At 40.5% G+C, this 14,194-nt stretch overlaps 2 protein-coding genes across 4 annotated transcripts in view; one reads left to right on the forward strand and one right to left on the reverse strand.

Moving 5' to 3' along the window:
- The window catches only part of LOC138975559 (oxysterol-binding protein 1-like), a 99,679-nt gene extending 90,388 nt beyond the window's left edge, over positions 1-9,291 (reverse strand). The window contains exons 1-2 of the mRNA XM_070348273.1: positions 9,073-9,291; positions 1,256-1,461 (exon numbers count right to left, since the gene is read on the reverse strand). Coding sequence (XP_070204374.1) covers positions 1,256-1,461; positions 9,073-9,191 — 325 coding nt within the window. The 5' untranslated portion in view covers positions 9,192-9,291. The remainder of the gene's footprint in view (positions 1-1,255; positions 1,462-9,072) is intronic.
- A 188-nt stretch (positions 9,292-9,479) lies between these two features.
- On the forward strand, positions 9,480-13,963 carry LOC138975561 (mitotic-spindle organizing protein 2B-like). 3 transcript variants are annotated; one of them, XM_070348275.1, is made up of 3 exons: positions 9,480-9,584; positions 11,019-11,190; positions 11,801-13,963. In XM_070348275.1, exons 2-3 carry the CDS (start codon positions 11,060-11,062, stop codon positions 12,045-12,047), a joined length of 378 nt encoding a protein of 125 aa, XP_070204376.1. In that variant the 5' UTR covers positions 9,480-9,584; positions 11,019-11,059; the 3' UTR covers positions 12,048-13,963. The 3 variants fall into 3 exon arrangements, with proteins under 3 accessions (XP_070204376.1, XP_070204378.1, XP_070204377.1); XM_070348277.1 differs by lacking the exon at positions 9,480-9,584 and adding an exon at positions 9,651-9,764; XM_070348276.1 differs by lacking the exon at positions 9,480-9,584 and adding an exon at positions 9,655-9,768.
- Positions 13,964-14,194: the final 231 nt, after the last annotated feature.

The raw sequence follows: 14,194 nt of genomic DNA on the forward strand, positions 1-14,194 counted from the left end.
TGGAAGGAATGTGTCTTTAATGAAAGAAGAACAAACCAAAATGCTTTCTCACTAACCGCAGGCTAAACAACACTAGCACTACATGTACAAGCACACTAAAAATGATACCAACAATAACACCACACAGGTCCATAAAAAAAACATATCCCACAGTGTATATGAGGGGGGGGGGGGGGGGGTGCCTGAAAGGGCACATTTATTTTTGCAAGCTAGAACAAGAACTTCTTTATCAACAAGTGAAAAACTGAGAATGATAAGGAGAAGGGAAGAAAGCAAAGGGAAACCGTTCAACATCATTTGGCAGTATTATTCAGTTCCATGCTTTCCCACTGTAAACAGTTTCAAGCTGCTTGAAAGACGATCTGCACCACAGTGCGCACAGAATGCAGATCTATGTGCAGATGAAAGCATTACACTTATACAGCTGCATCTACGCCAAAGCGCACTGCCTGCTACGCATCTCAAATGTGCAAATATTGCAGCTGGTGCGAACTGTGTACATGTGTCATTATGTGCAATATTTTATTTACTCTATGGGCTTTATGGCGGCCTTTTTCCTGTAAATGAGCAAACACCTGCTCAGTTTGATTTATATACTCTGATGTTTGGGAGTGACACATTCTCTTCGTGCAAAAATAATCAACTGTGACTGAACACCTTCAGGTTTGAGTTCCCTTTGCCAATGCTGATCCCACTTTTCCTTCTAACGATTACATTTACATTCTGCCCTTGAGAAATATTCACATTCCTTTGATGCATAAAACATTCTTCGTCACCAGTACAAGGCTCCCGTCGCGATAAAACCTTCGTGGTTGAAAACGACGTTAAACACCAAATAAAGAAAGAAAGTACCAGGCTGCTGAACAAGAGCACATGTTTAAATACCTAGAGGCTACTCACAAAAACGAACACAGTGGTACCTGTCATGCAAGAACACTCTTGGGGCCACATTTTACTGGTAAAATATTAGAAAAATAAGGATAAGATTTCATATAGTCTTGTGAGGTTACCCTCATGGAAATTCGGGCTGCTTTTTGCCTGGGTTTGAAAGCAAGCTGCCATTCAGTACGGCGCAGAACGTGGGGATCGAACCCACGCCGTAAGCAACTACTGGTTTTAAAGCCAGCGGTGCTACCGACTGAGCTATTTCCCCGCCCTATTCTATTAATGCCATCCAATTGATTTATATCCACTGTATGTCACCAGCCACAATACACAAAAAATGACACAATGAACACAGAAAACTATCTCTCACCAGCTTCCATCATTTTGATGGCTTCAGACTTTGCCAGCTCCAGGGCGGTGACCCATTTTTGTCGCTCGACCTCCGAAGTGGCCTTGAGATGAAAGGTCTGCGCTCCGCCATTTGAGATGACGATTGTTGTGCTGTCTTCCGTGTGGATGAGGGCGTTGGCAAGGTTGATGGTGCCGCGACAGGTGTGTGCCATCTCCGCCTGGTTTCTGTGGACAGAGGGATGTTCTGAGAGTTATTTAAGGTTGTGGAGGCTTGATGTGTCAGTTTGGGGAACAAGAAATCACGTCTTGTCTTTAGCTTGAGAGCGAGAAAGAAAAGTCACCATCCTTCTGCTTTCATCATAATCACATTGACTGTACCCCTTTGTCGTTTTGTATTTGTCTTGATCGTAAGTGTTTACCAATTTCCACCTTTATAAATCACCAATGTTCTGCTTTAGTTTGAGAGTAGATTTTCTGGAAAACAGAAGAAGAATGTCTTGTTTTTGCTAGCTGACTATAATCCACCCCTTCTGTTCAACAACTGTTACAAGCATTACAAACACAAGGCTTCAGCCCCAGCCTCACTTGCTGAATACAGATCTGAACCTTTAAAATAAAAGCAAGTTGAACAAGGAGAATGCAGTAAATCATTCATTGGAAGATGCCTGATTACCCTCAAGCTCTTGCAGATTTCAACCCTCATCCAAAGACGCTAGATTTGAAATTGCCAGAATTAAAAGATGAGTCCCTTAACCTTTATGAGGACCGATAAAAATTAAGTAATTAAACAAATAAAACATATAATTATAAATAAAAATCCATCATGAGGTTTCTTTCTTTCCCTTGGTAATTAAAATGTAAACAAATAAATTAACAAACAAATACAAAACAAACAAGCTACACAACAGAAAAAAAGATGATTTTCCACAATTTCATAGTGATCTTACTGTTAGCTGCATGTATGGAATAAATCATACAAACTATACCAAGAAAACACAGAACTGAGTGTAGCTTTGCAAACAAAATTGATACTCTAACATATATAATTTGCTCCAGCTGGCAAATATGATGACTAAGATTGATATATGATGAATGACAAGAAATCTACAAGGCAAGCAAATCATGGCTTTGGATACCAACCATACTAAATCAAGACCACTGAGCATATGGCGGAAACAGATGGCAGTTAATTGCAACTGTATTAATTTGATCCACGGAAAGATAATGGCAGGGTTTGGCAGGGTCGGGAGATGATTAAACACTCCATTGTGATTTGATCTGTTATTAAAACTAAAATACAGGAAAGTTCTGGGTTATAACTTATAAGGCCAACAACAAAAAATAGTCTGTTTACAGTATCCCGACCGACCTTATTTTTTCGCGCGACCCTAGACTTTTTTTTAGCATTTAAGGAAGAAAAAATAAATAAAGTCTTTGTTTTTGGGCAAAATAACTTAAAAATATCAGTTTTTGGGGAGAACAAAACAAGAAATAAATAAATAAAAATCCCGACCTACCGACCCTATTTTTTTTGCCTATGTTACCGTAAACCGACTTTTTTTGTTGTTGGCCTATAACCACAATTGCACAATTACTTTTATTTCTAAAGAGACATTCCCAGCAATTTATTTGTTTTTAACTGCTACAGTACTGCTAAAATGTTAATATATATCAAATCTTGTTATGGCTTTTGTAAGAAGATAGATTTGTCTTAATGCCAGATTTACACAGTGGCACAGGGAAATTAGTCTTGGATTCAATTAATTATCATCTGCACTAATGGCATTCGAATAAGTCACTGTATTAACATTTGAAATGATCGATTATGTTGACTGCAAGTGAACTGACCCATTCCATGTCATACGGTCAAAAATGGAAAAGACTGATCAAATGATATTGATAATGATCGACTCATTGAGTTGATGACCAATTGGTCAAACCCCCTACCTGATCATCACCACACACCCCCACCCCCACCACCTTTATGTTGTTGCTGTTTCTGTCAGCACCACCGGAAAGTCTTTCTTTCTTTCTTTCTTTGGTGTTTAATGTCGTTTTCAACCACGAAGGTTATATCGCGACGGGGAAAGGGGGGAGATGGGATAGAGCCACTTGTCAATTGTTTCTTGTTCACAAAAGCACTACATAATCAAAAATTTGCTCCAGGGGCTTGCAACATAGTACAATATATTACCTTACTGGGAGAATGCAAGTTTCCAGTACAAAGGACTTAACATTTCTTTCATGTATACTGCTTGACTAAAATCTTTCAAAAATTGACTATATTCTATACAAGAAACACTTAACAAGGGTAAAAGGAGAAACAGAATCCGTTAGTCGCCTCTAACGACATGCTGGGGAGCATCGGGTAAATTCTTCCCCCTAACCCGCGGGGGGTCCGGAAAGTCTTCAAAATGTAAAATGATTGCTAAAATAAAAGGCACTAAATAATATCCAGCAGATATCGCAAACTGCCTTGGTTCAAAAGACAGATACCATACATTAGGACACCAGCAAATTATGTTCACCAGAGCATGCCAAATACCACAGTGAAAAACCTCTGATTATGTCAAGTGATGCATACAAAATACAAAGCCCAGCAGCAGCTGTGGCTTTTTATATTTAGTCAAGTTTTGACTAAATATTTTAACATCGAGGGGGAATCGAAACGAGGGTCGTGGTGTATGTGCGTGCGTGTGTGTGTGTGCGTGTGTGTGTGTGTGTGTAGAGCGATTCAGACTAAACTACTGGACCGATCTTTATGAAATTTGACATGAGAGTTCCTGGGTATGAAATCCCCGAACGTTTTTTTTCATTTTTTTGATAAATGTCTTTGATGACGTCATATCCGGCTTTTCGTGAAAGTTGAGGCGGCACTGTCACACCCTCATTTTTCAACCAAATTGGTTGAAATTTTGGTCAAGTAATCTTCGACGAAGCCCGGGGTTCGGTATTGCATTTCAGCTTGGTGGCTTAAAAATTAATTAATGACTTTGGTCATTAAAAATCTGAAAATTGTAAAAAAAAATAAAAATTTATAAAACGATCCAAATTTACGTTTATCTTATTCTCCATCATTTGCTGATTCCAAAAACATATAAATATGTTATATTCGGATTAAAAACAAGCTCTGAAAATTAAATATATAAAAATTATTATCAAAATTTTTTTTCCGAAATCAATTTAAAAACACTTTCATCTTATTCCTTGTTGGTTCCTGATTCCAAAAATATATAGATATGATATGTTTGGATTAAAAACACGCTCAGAAAGTTAAAACGAAGAGAGGTACAGAAAAGCGTGCTATCCTTCTCAGCGCAACGAATACCCCGCTCTTCTAGTCAATTCCACGGGCACTGCCTTTGCCACGGACGGTGGAGTGACGATGCTACGAGTATACGGTCTTGCTGCGTTGCGTTGCGTTCAGTTTCATTCTGTGAGTTCGACAGCTACTTGACTAAATATTGTATTTTCGCCTTACGCGACTTGTTGTTGTTCTTAATGGCAGCAGCTGGCTTGTGGACACAGAGTGTAGCCCTAAATTAACTGTTCTCACAGCCATCACTAACAGACCTAGTTTCAGCGCAATAACATGTCCATATTAATAAAAATGTACATGTGTTCTTCAGGTTCATACAAATCATTAGATCATTTCAAAGCCCATCAGTGTACAAAAATGACATAGCAAAGTACAAATATAATCAACACAACTTTTCTGCTAGTACTTTGAGTTGAACTGTACTGAAAGTGACAGTTTTCTTGAAATTAATGGAATTAATTACGTACTTTCTAAATTATATATTATATAAAGGCTGACTGGTCTTCAACTATAAGATCAGGTAAATGAATGCATTCTAACATGTATGACGAACTGCTCAACAGTAATCATTAATTACTTTCCTACCAGGCAAATTAGGTCAAGAGTAGGTCATTGGTCACTGTCACATTAACATGACTAGTCATAATGGAAGAGGGCTGGTCAAGCGTCAAAATGAATTTGTGAGAAGTCAGTTGAAAAGGGAGCAGACTCAGATCTACTATTTATTTCAATGACCTTACGCTTATGATGATTCAGCCAAAAATCAAATGACCTAGAACCGGGCCATCAGGGCGGCTGGCCCTATGTGGTCGGCTGGGCGTTAAGCAAACAAACAAACAAATGCTGTCATATGGTGATTCTCGCCTTACACCTGCCCTACTAAACTTGTACTTCCATGCCAAGAAGGAAAATGTTCTACACCACAGAGATCTTTATCATAGCTGGCCTAAAAAGCAATACAGAAATCTTTATCGTAATTGACCTAAAACCAAGATTATCTGCTGCAACGTGAATAATAATTTTGCATAGCTCAGCTGTTGTCTTTCACATCTGACACACTCTATACAGATAAGTGCTCTGGCCTCCTTTACCTTATAAATTGTAGGGCGTGCAAGTATTTCTAACCAACAGAATTCGCTGGTGAGGTCAAGTTAAGATTGCACATGATTGCAAAATCATCAAGGATGTGTACATATATATATACGTACTGTCAAATCAGTCTATATAACGACCATCCAAGGGACCAATTTAACTAAAAGTAAAACTGGTCCCAATAGACAGGTGGTCAAGATGGATTAAGGTGGATTAAGTAAGAATAAAATGTATGGGGTAGTCATAATGGGCAGGTGGTCGCATGGGCACGTTCAACTGAATTAATCTCATTGTATAATCATTATGATTTTTATCTGCTCACAATATTTCAAAAAAGGAAAAGTAAGATGACTCAGCTTGAAGTACTAGAACCCTTGTGTGCAGCACACCAAAGACTGTCATGCACGGACCCTTTGATGAGAGGACACCCCATAGTAAAGGATGCCAAGCAGTAATTACAAAACTCTCATAAGGTCCTCAAAAAGCCTCAAGTAAACAGGACAGGTGAAACCAGGTCTTGTATTGGCCCACATCTGACAGGATCAATATTCTCTAAAGTATTATTAACTACAAACTCCCACTAGGTTCTCAAAAAGCATCCCATTTCCTATGAATAGCCACAATAAAACAGCACAGTGTAACCTAATCTTATGGGCCCACGTCCGAAGGGATAATCAATTATTATTCATTATTAATGATGAAACTCTCATTAGGTCCTCAAACACCATTTCCTGCACACACAAAAAAAACACACACACTCAAAGAAACAGCACAGGTGAAACCAGATGTAACTGACCCGGACCCACATCCGATCACAGGACAATCTATCATCATCAACCATTTATTACAAAACTCTCATTAGGTCCACAAAGGCAGCCCATTTCCTGCTGCACAAAAAGCCTCAACTGTTCAGCACAGGTGAAACAGGATCTTACAGGCCCATATCTGATAGGATAATCAATAACCTCTAACCCAAGCTGGCCGTCCCCCATGGTTACTATAGGCACTGGACACACATTGACACGTGCCTGTGTGGAGAACAGTTAGTGTAACAGTGTGATTATGGACACGACTTGGGACACAGACTGCCATGTTCAGCTTAGGGATGGCCATCCATCATACTGTACTGGCCGGCTGTGTGTGTTTTGGGTTTACACCCAATAGGCCGGTGTAACACGAGAAAATTACTCCCACAAGATTTTTACTCTGGAGTAAAAATTTCGTGCGAAAATTTTACTTCCTTTACAAAAAACGACTACCCCATAACACGAGAAAATTACTTCCAACGACAGGTGTGTGCCGAGTCAACATTTCGGTCGAAGGTGTAACTCCCCTGACGAATAAATTATTCCACCCTACCACGAGCAAATTACTGCCCACGCCAGGTGTACGCAACTTTTACTCCCCTGCCCCCTGTTACAGTGTTAGTCTTGGTGGTGGAAGGGGTGGAGGGAGGGTAGCACGGCATTTGTTTGCGCGAGATCACATAAAATTATCCATTCGTCCCCATCCCATTTTCGCGTACGAGATTTTTACTGGAAGTATAAAAATTGGAGAGTCAAAAATTCGTAGAGGGAGTAATTTTTTTGTACCTCGAGTTCTTTTCTCGTAGGAAAGGTGTACTCGGAGTAAGAATTTCAGCGACCATAAGGACAATTTACACGCGCAAAGAAAGCTTAAACCAGAAGCAATGTAGGAGGCAGCTTTTGACAAGAAGGAAGAGGAAGTCAGTGTAGCAATCTATGGACTTTTTTGTGTGTGGCTCTGCTAAGAAAACACGCCGGTTCTTAATTTCTGTTTGATGATCAGTGATGCAGTTGCTAGCCCATCTGGGTGTACCTCATGTTGAACATTCCAAATGTGGTTTTTCCTCTGAAGCACACACACACACCCACACACACACTGACACAGATAACACAATATAGCGGCTAATTCTTAGATGGCACCATATTGCACCATTTTGCATCTTTAGTCAGAAAACATGTACTGGCCGTCTAAGCCCTCTTGACGCTTTTTGCCTTCAACTGTATGTCCTATCGGAATTAGGTTGAGGGGGACAAATGTCCCATTGCCTTTTGCTCCCAGGCTGAACCCTGCAAGCTTAGCGGGAAAGCTAAACTATACAAGTTTCTTGACACATCAAATCAATAGCCTGTGCATAACCAACTCACAGACCACAGAAGTAATTTGTAGAATCAGGCAGATAATAGAGCCTTCATATTCAGATAAAAGAGCTTAAATTTAATATTACATGTTGATACTAGATAGAACTAAATATTTAATTTCAATACACGTACATGTATAGTCTTTTCCACTTGTTTCATATAAAAAGACAATATCTGTGGACCCTCACAGCCAGTTTTAACCATCTAACTTTAAATATATATATTCAAGTCATGTACTAGTGTCGCTTGGCAGAGAGTTGCAACTAGTGCGGCACCAAGCAAAAGCAAACACTGAATCTGACACTGCATGTCAACACTGTGTACTCATGTGGTATTGGTACAGTAGTGGTACAGCTGTCCTCTTTGGCATGATTAACACAACGGATCTATGCATAACTTTTGTGAGTTTATCCTATCCTGTTTGCTCAAAGTTTATCTGACAAATTGTATGACCTGAGATATTTCTGGACATATTGTACGGTGCAGCAGGGGTGTGGGTGGATGTGCAATTCAAGGGTGGATGGGTGTTAATGTTTGAGTGAATGAATACATGCAATCTTTACAGCTTCCCAACATTTCTTTGAAAATAAATGGATCAAGATACCCAGATTAACAGAATAAACACACTGAAAGCCAAACTATTTTGATTTACCCTTTAATAACATAAGACACCTTAGCTTGAACATTGCAATGTGTGTTACATGCATGGTCGTGTATTGCTATCCAGGTTTCCCAATTGCTTCGTTTCCGGCCGATAAAAATATTGGCGGTCTAGAAGTGTCATCTGCGCAATGATCGCGGCGGCTTTCTTGACCGCCAAGGACGACCACGCACGTTGTGAGACGTCATTCGTTAGACCTCAATAGCTCTGCACTCTGCAAACTTGAACTTGTCAAAGACATGACTGGAACACCTCGTTTTAATCTGGAACCAGCTCACGTCACACCCATTCCAGATTCACCGATAAAGAGTATCATCATAATCATGTCTAAACAGCCTGTTGAGTCTGGAAACACAGCCCCTCCACTCATCTCAGCCCCTCCCCCTTATCAGTATCCCTCTCGCCGGCTGCCAATGTATCACTTATCTTGTGCCTATAGTTCAATTAAAATTAAAATGTCTAACAGCTACTGTAACATTGATGACATTTATAGACTATGTACAAAACAAAACACTCATCACTTAGGGTTTAATTTGCTGCCGGGCACGAAACCATTCCTTTTTCTCAGACAACCAAAGAAACGGATATAAAACGGGCACCTGTAGTAAGACAGCAGACCATTTTGGAGGACGAACCACCTCTTCTGGTATCCCTTCAGGTAATTTGTCCACTTGTACAACCAACCCTTGTACTGGGACTGGTGCTTCGAGTCCGACATGGTGCACAGGTAGTTGTAGTACGTCTATGAGTCGATCGGTGTCCACAGACAGTCAATGCATCAGCGTGTTCATTTGACAGCTTGGCCAAAATGGCTGGGAGTCAACGTCACGCAATTTAATTTATCATGACGACTTCCTGTTTCTCATACAGAAAGTAGTTACAAAGAATCGGAATGCTGTTGCCTAAAATATACACGAAATGGGTAAGAAAATGACTGAAAGTTATTTTATGTAGCCTGAGAAAGCTTTAGGTGAGATATTAGGTCGAGTCTCTGGATATATTTCAAATTGTTATTGTCTGCGGAGTGATATTTTGTGAAGGTGAAGGTCAACTGGATGTGAATCGTCTTTGGGTGAATAAATGGAGCCAGAATCTTCACAAGATTCAACAAGTTGGTCAAAATTCACATTATGTTCTTACTAGTTGCACGGTAGATCGTGCCAGTCACTCAGATCTTTTCTTACACTAATGGTGACTGCAGAATCACTTTGTGTATTCAGATGATTTCAAAATGGAAAGTCAAAAATGTCACATTACAAAACCTGCTTTCCTAAAAATTCGTCTGCAGGCGGTAGGTTAGTCCACTAAACATACATGTGCGTTGTGCATGCTACTCAACCTGTCATTGTGCGTGCGTGTGAATGTATAATATAATCGTCATTTCAGCTGTCTGTCACACTCTTGTGCCAATTCTCTGTCCCTGATCAGGAATTTTACGCCGCTTGGAACCTGATCGCAGAAGGGGTCTAGTAGTAGCAAGGGGCAAGCTAGTAGGCTACCAGTAAGTTCGTCACACGGTAGATTCGTCACCTATGACGAAGTTACTGGCAGGGGTGGGCGGGTGTTTATGCTAAAGAGCTTATGCTTTCAGATGTTTGATTTGTGGGAGAGATTCAAGATTCACATTTTTTAGAGTTAGAGAGAGAGAGACACGGACGTACATACACACACATCCATGACACGCACGCACACACACGACACACACACGTACACACGGCGCACTGACAAACACTCACACACACCATCGCACATACACACACACTCACCAAAACACACACTCGTACACACGCACAAACACTCACACACACCATCGCACACACACACACACTCACTAACACACACTGACACACACGACTTCAACCTCACTGTCAAGGAGGCAGAGAAACTCAATGTGAGCAGAGGGAGGGGTGGAAGGAGGTGGGAGAGAGAGACACAGAGAGGGAGAGAGAGACACAGAGAGAGAGAGAGAGAGAGAGAGCCGCGCTCGGACTACTGTGGCGAAGTTACTGTGGCGAAGTTACCGGGACCGGTGACGAATCTACCGTGTGACGAACTTACTGGTAGCCTAGTACTCGACCCAAAGTGGGTGTACATATTCCCATAGTTGCACTTTTTGTAGTAAACGTTTTTCCTGCATACACCACAGGGAATGTGCCCGGGTGCGGGTGCAAGTCCGGGTGGAGAAGAGATTTCAATCAAACTCCTGTCCTAAACGATACTGCCGTAAACTTTCGTGTTTATTTTTTTCTTTGATAAGACTGAATATGACACATTTTGATTTTATGGATTGCAGTTTTGCACCATATAGGGCCTAGCCGTTTTCTACAATAGTATTTTATCATGAGTGCAAAACCTGTTACACTGTGGTGTGGTTACAACAGAAAATCTTAACAAACTTTTAGCCAGTAGATCTGTCCGTTCTTTTAGCTTAGTTCTGGTGTTTCACTTTCAACCATTCACATTTCGGAAACAATAGTACTAGTAGTACCCATTAAAGAAAACAAACTGTCTTAATTCTAATGGATCTGATTTTCTTCATTTTCAGTTTCCCGGAGCTAGCCATCCCAACACACCCAGAGATCATCAATGCTTGGAAGGGAGAAGAGTGAGGTTCTGCGATTCCAGATTCGCAGCAAAGATGTCTTGGCACCAGACGAGTCAGAACTCTACGAGTTGACACAGCTGGCAGGAGTCACCATGGACCCAAGTGTTTTTAAGTAAGGCACAAAACAATGTTGGATTACAGTACAATGTAACATGATATTAAAAAAAAGTAGGATCGGACTCATTTTTATTGTTTTTAATGTACAGGCCTCATTTTCTGTACATATGGAGCACCAAATGTCCCATTGTCTGTGGACCTTAAACAGCATTTTCATGGTGGTTAAACAATGTGTAGTGTAAGGGTCGGCAGGATAAGACACACACAACATCAAGTACAATGGAACCCCCCTCCCCCCTTTTAAGACTCCATCCCTTTTAAGACTCCATCCCTTTTAAGACTTTTTTTCTATAGATTTTCTGTTTATAATCTCTGTACATTTACCTGTATTTTAAGACTCCCTCCTTTTCAAGACCTGATTTTCTCAGATTTTTTGGAGGTCGTAAAAAGGTTCAACTGTATCTGTTTCCGATTACGTAGCCAAAAAATAAGTGCCAATAGGTTGGAAATTATTTTTGTTGTTATTTTTGTAGGAATATATGGTCTTCTGTTTTTTACCCAGATGTTTGTGGCTGTTAATTCGCCAGAACACGGTGACATGTATTTTGTCACTTGTCCTTTTTTCCAATAACCTCATTGAACTTGTGCGATTGACTCTACCTCAGGATCATTCTGGACCTGCTGAAGGTGAACGTGGACCCTCGGGCCATCATGCAGATGCTGAAACTGATGTGCGACCCCAAGCAGCAGAAAGCCGCTGCCGATGGCCACAGTTTGAGCTTCCCCTCGATCTCTGCCGACAGCCTCTCCACTTCCGCTTCCTCACTCCACAACCGCAGCAGTCGCCAGAGAGTTGACAGCAAGGGGAGATACGTGTCCAGCAGCTCCAGGTTGAAAGATGGGCGTCATTGAAGAGCTTTGTGTTATTTGTTGGGTTGTGTGATTTTAATGTGTGAGGTGTGTGTGGGTTTTGAGTGTGATGGTGGAATGAGTGAGGTTCGAATTTATTCGGCCAAAGGACGCTCCTCCGCCTCTTCTTTCCACAACTGCAGCAGTGGTCAGAGAAACGACAGCAAGGGGAGATATATGTCCAGCAGCTCAAGGTTCTTCTCTTCTTCTCGATCGCTCAGACAGGGACTCCGGAACTTCTGATGAAGTTTGCAGTACAGCGAAGACTCCGCAGGGTGCCAAAGATCTTCTCCTGAACTGGTGTGTCCGCAGGCCATGTTTCTGCTCGTAGTTTTTGGTGGATTGGACAGTGTTGGAGGAGGTGTTCCACTGTCATGTCTGCGATGCCACAGTGGCATACAGGCGTGTCCCCAATGGCTCAAGGTTGAAAGTGAGACGTCATTGCAAAATTTCCTGTTATTTGTTGGGTTGTGTGGTTTTAATGTGAGGTGTGTCTTGAGAGTGGTTGTGGAACTAATAGAGAGGTCTTGAATTTATTCAGCTGAAGGCCTCTCCTTTGTCTCTTCTCTCCACTCTCCACAATTGCAGCTGTCGCCAGAATATCAACAGCAAGGGAAGATGGATGTCCAGCATTTATAGAGTGAAAGATAGGCGGCACTAAAGAACTGTTTATCAATTTTATTGTTGGCTAATGAATTTTTAATGTGATGGATATATTGGTACCGAGAGTGGCAGAAATACATGTACGTCTTTGTTGGTTGTCTAGTGTGTGTATGTTTAAAGTGGCAGCGCAACTCCAAGGTGACAAAGATGCACAAGTGTTTGCTTCAAAGCTTTTGTTTTCAAATAAGGCACAAGAAGAGAAATTATAGAAGTGTTCATTCACTTGTGAAGTTTTGATGAGTTGTAAACAGTATGTGCTTGTGAATGGTAGAGAAGAGACAGAGAGGTAAAAAAAGAAAAACACCTGGCTCAGGTCAGTATTACGTAAATGGGGGGGGGGGGGGGGGGGGGGGGGGGGGCTGAACTGGATGGGAGATTCTACAGCTCGCAGTTTATTCAACACTGAATTCACATGGCAAGGTTGCAAGAGAGACAACCATGAAACATCAGGCATTGGCATCACAAAGCGTTTCACTACAGCCTTTGCTTTGCATTTCTCTGTGTGAGCATATCCACATTCTATACAGCTTGTGTATGTGTGTTGAGGGGTTAAGTAAGTCAGAGTGAAATGTAAACCTTTAGGGATTTTGTTCCATCATGGAATTTTGATGAGCCATATTACGATACGTTATTGATGTGCAATTCTCCCCATTTCCCTTCTTCCAGAGTTTATTATGAGTGTGGGCAGTAGGATAGAGTTGTGTAGAAGGATTCCTACAGACACGAGCGATTACTGATCTGAAAAATAGGTATGCAGGTGTATTCTTAAAATTTCACCTGGAATAAAGGGACTATGCTTGTTTGGCTTTTTTGTTTGGCTTGTGTTTTGTAAGGGTTTACCGTTTATTTGATAAATACGCTGAAAAACAGTTACAGAAACAGAACAAATATGTAGGACATGATGTCCTCATGTCCTTTGAAAAATAATTAAACTTGTTTTGTCTGATTGTGTTTTATTAAATTAATTCAATTGGTAATTTAATTCGTAAACATTGTAAAACAGGCTTAAAATGGCAAGTCATTTAAAAGAACACGGTTATGAAAACTCTTTTTAGTTTTACACAAAGATTTTGTTTAATTCTAATCTTGTCTAGTTGATACCGTATGTATGCTGTTTCGTCTTATTGTATATTTGCCCACTGGAAAAATCTCAAAATTTACTTGCAGAGTGACTTTTATTTATATTTCTCATTTTACATCTGTAATTTACCTTGATGTACCAGGAATCAAGTAAAACTGAAGAAAAAACCCTGAAACATTGTTGCTATTTCTGATGGATGCGTTTTTGAATGTGACGTTTTTGAATGTCCATGTTCTTTTACATACATATTGAGACACTGCTGTGGACATTTTATCCGAGCACAAACACACAGGAAACATACACACAAGAAAATTAGAAAGCAAGTGAGAGAGAAACTTAGAACTTGCATTTTATTGACATTTATTTATTTATTTATTTGTTGCTATTTAAAAAAAACAAAAAACAT

Source organism: Littorina saxatilis, linkage group LG9, assembly GCF_037325665.1.
Source record: "Littorina saxatilis isolate snail1 linkage group LG9, US_GU_Lsax_2.0, whole genome shotgun sequence".
NCBI classification, from domain to species: domain Eukaryota; kingdom Metazoa; phylum Mollusca; class Gastropoda; order Littorinimorpha; family Littorinidae; genus Littorina; species Littorina saxatilis.

What these genes read in the sequence shown, in the direction of transcription:
- LOC138975561 (XM_070348275.1), top strand. Translation starts at nt 11,060, where the DNA reads ATGCTTGGAAGGGAGAAGAGTGAGGTTCTGCGATTCCAGATTCGCAGC. An exon ending in ATGGACCCAAGTGTTTTTAA is followed by an intron (nt 11,191 to 11,800) that starts GTAAGGCACAAA and finishes ACTCTACCTCAG; the next exon opens with GATCATTCTGGACCTGCTGA.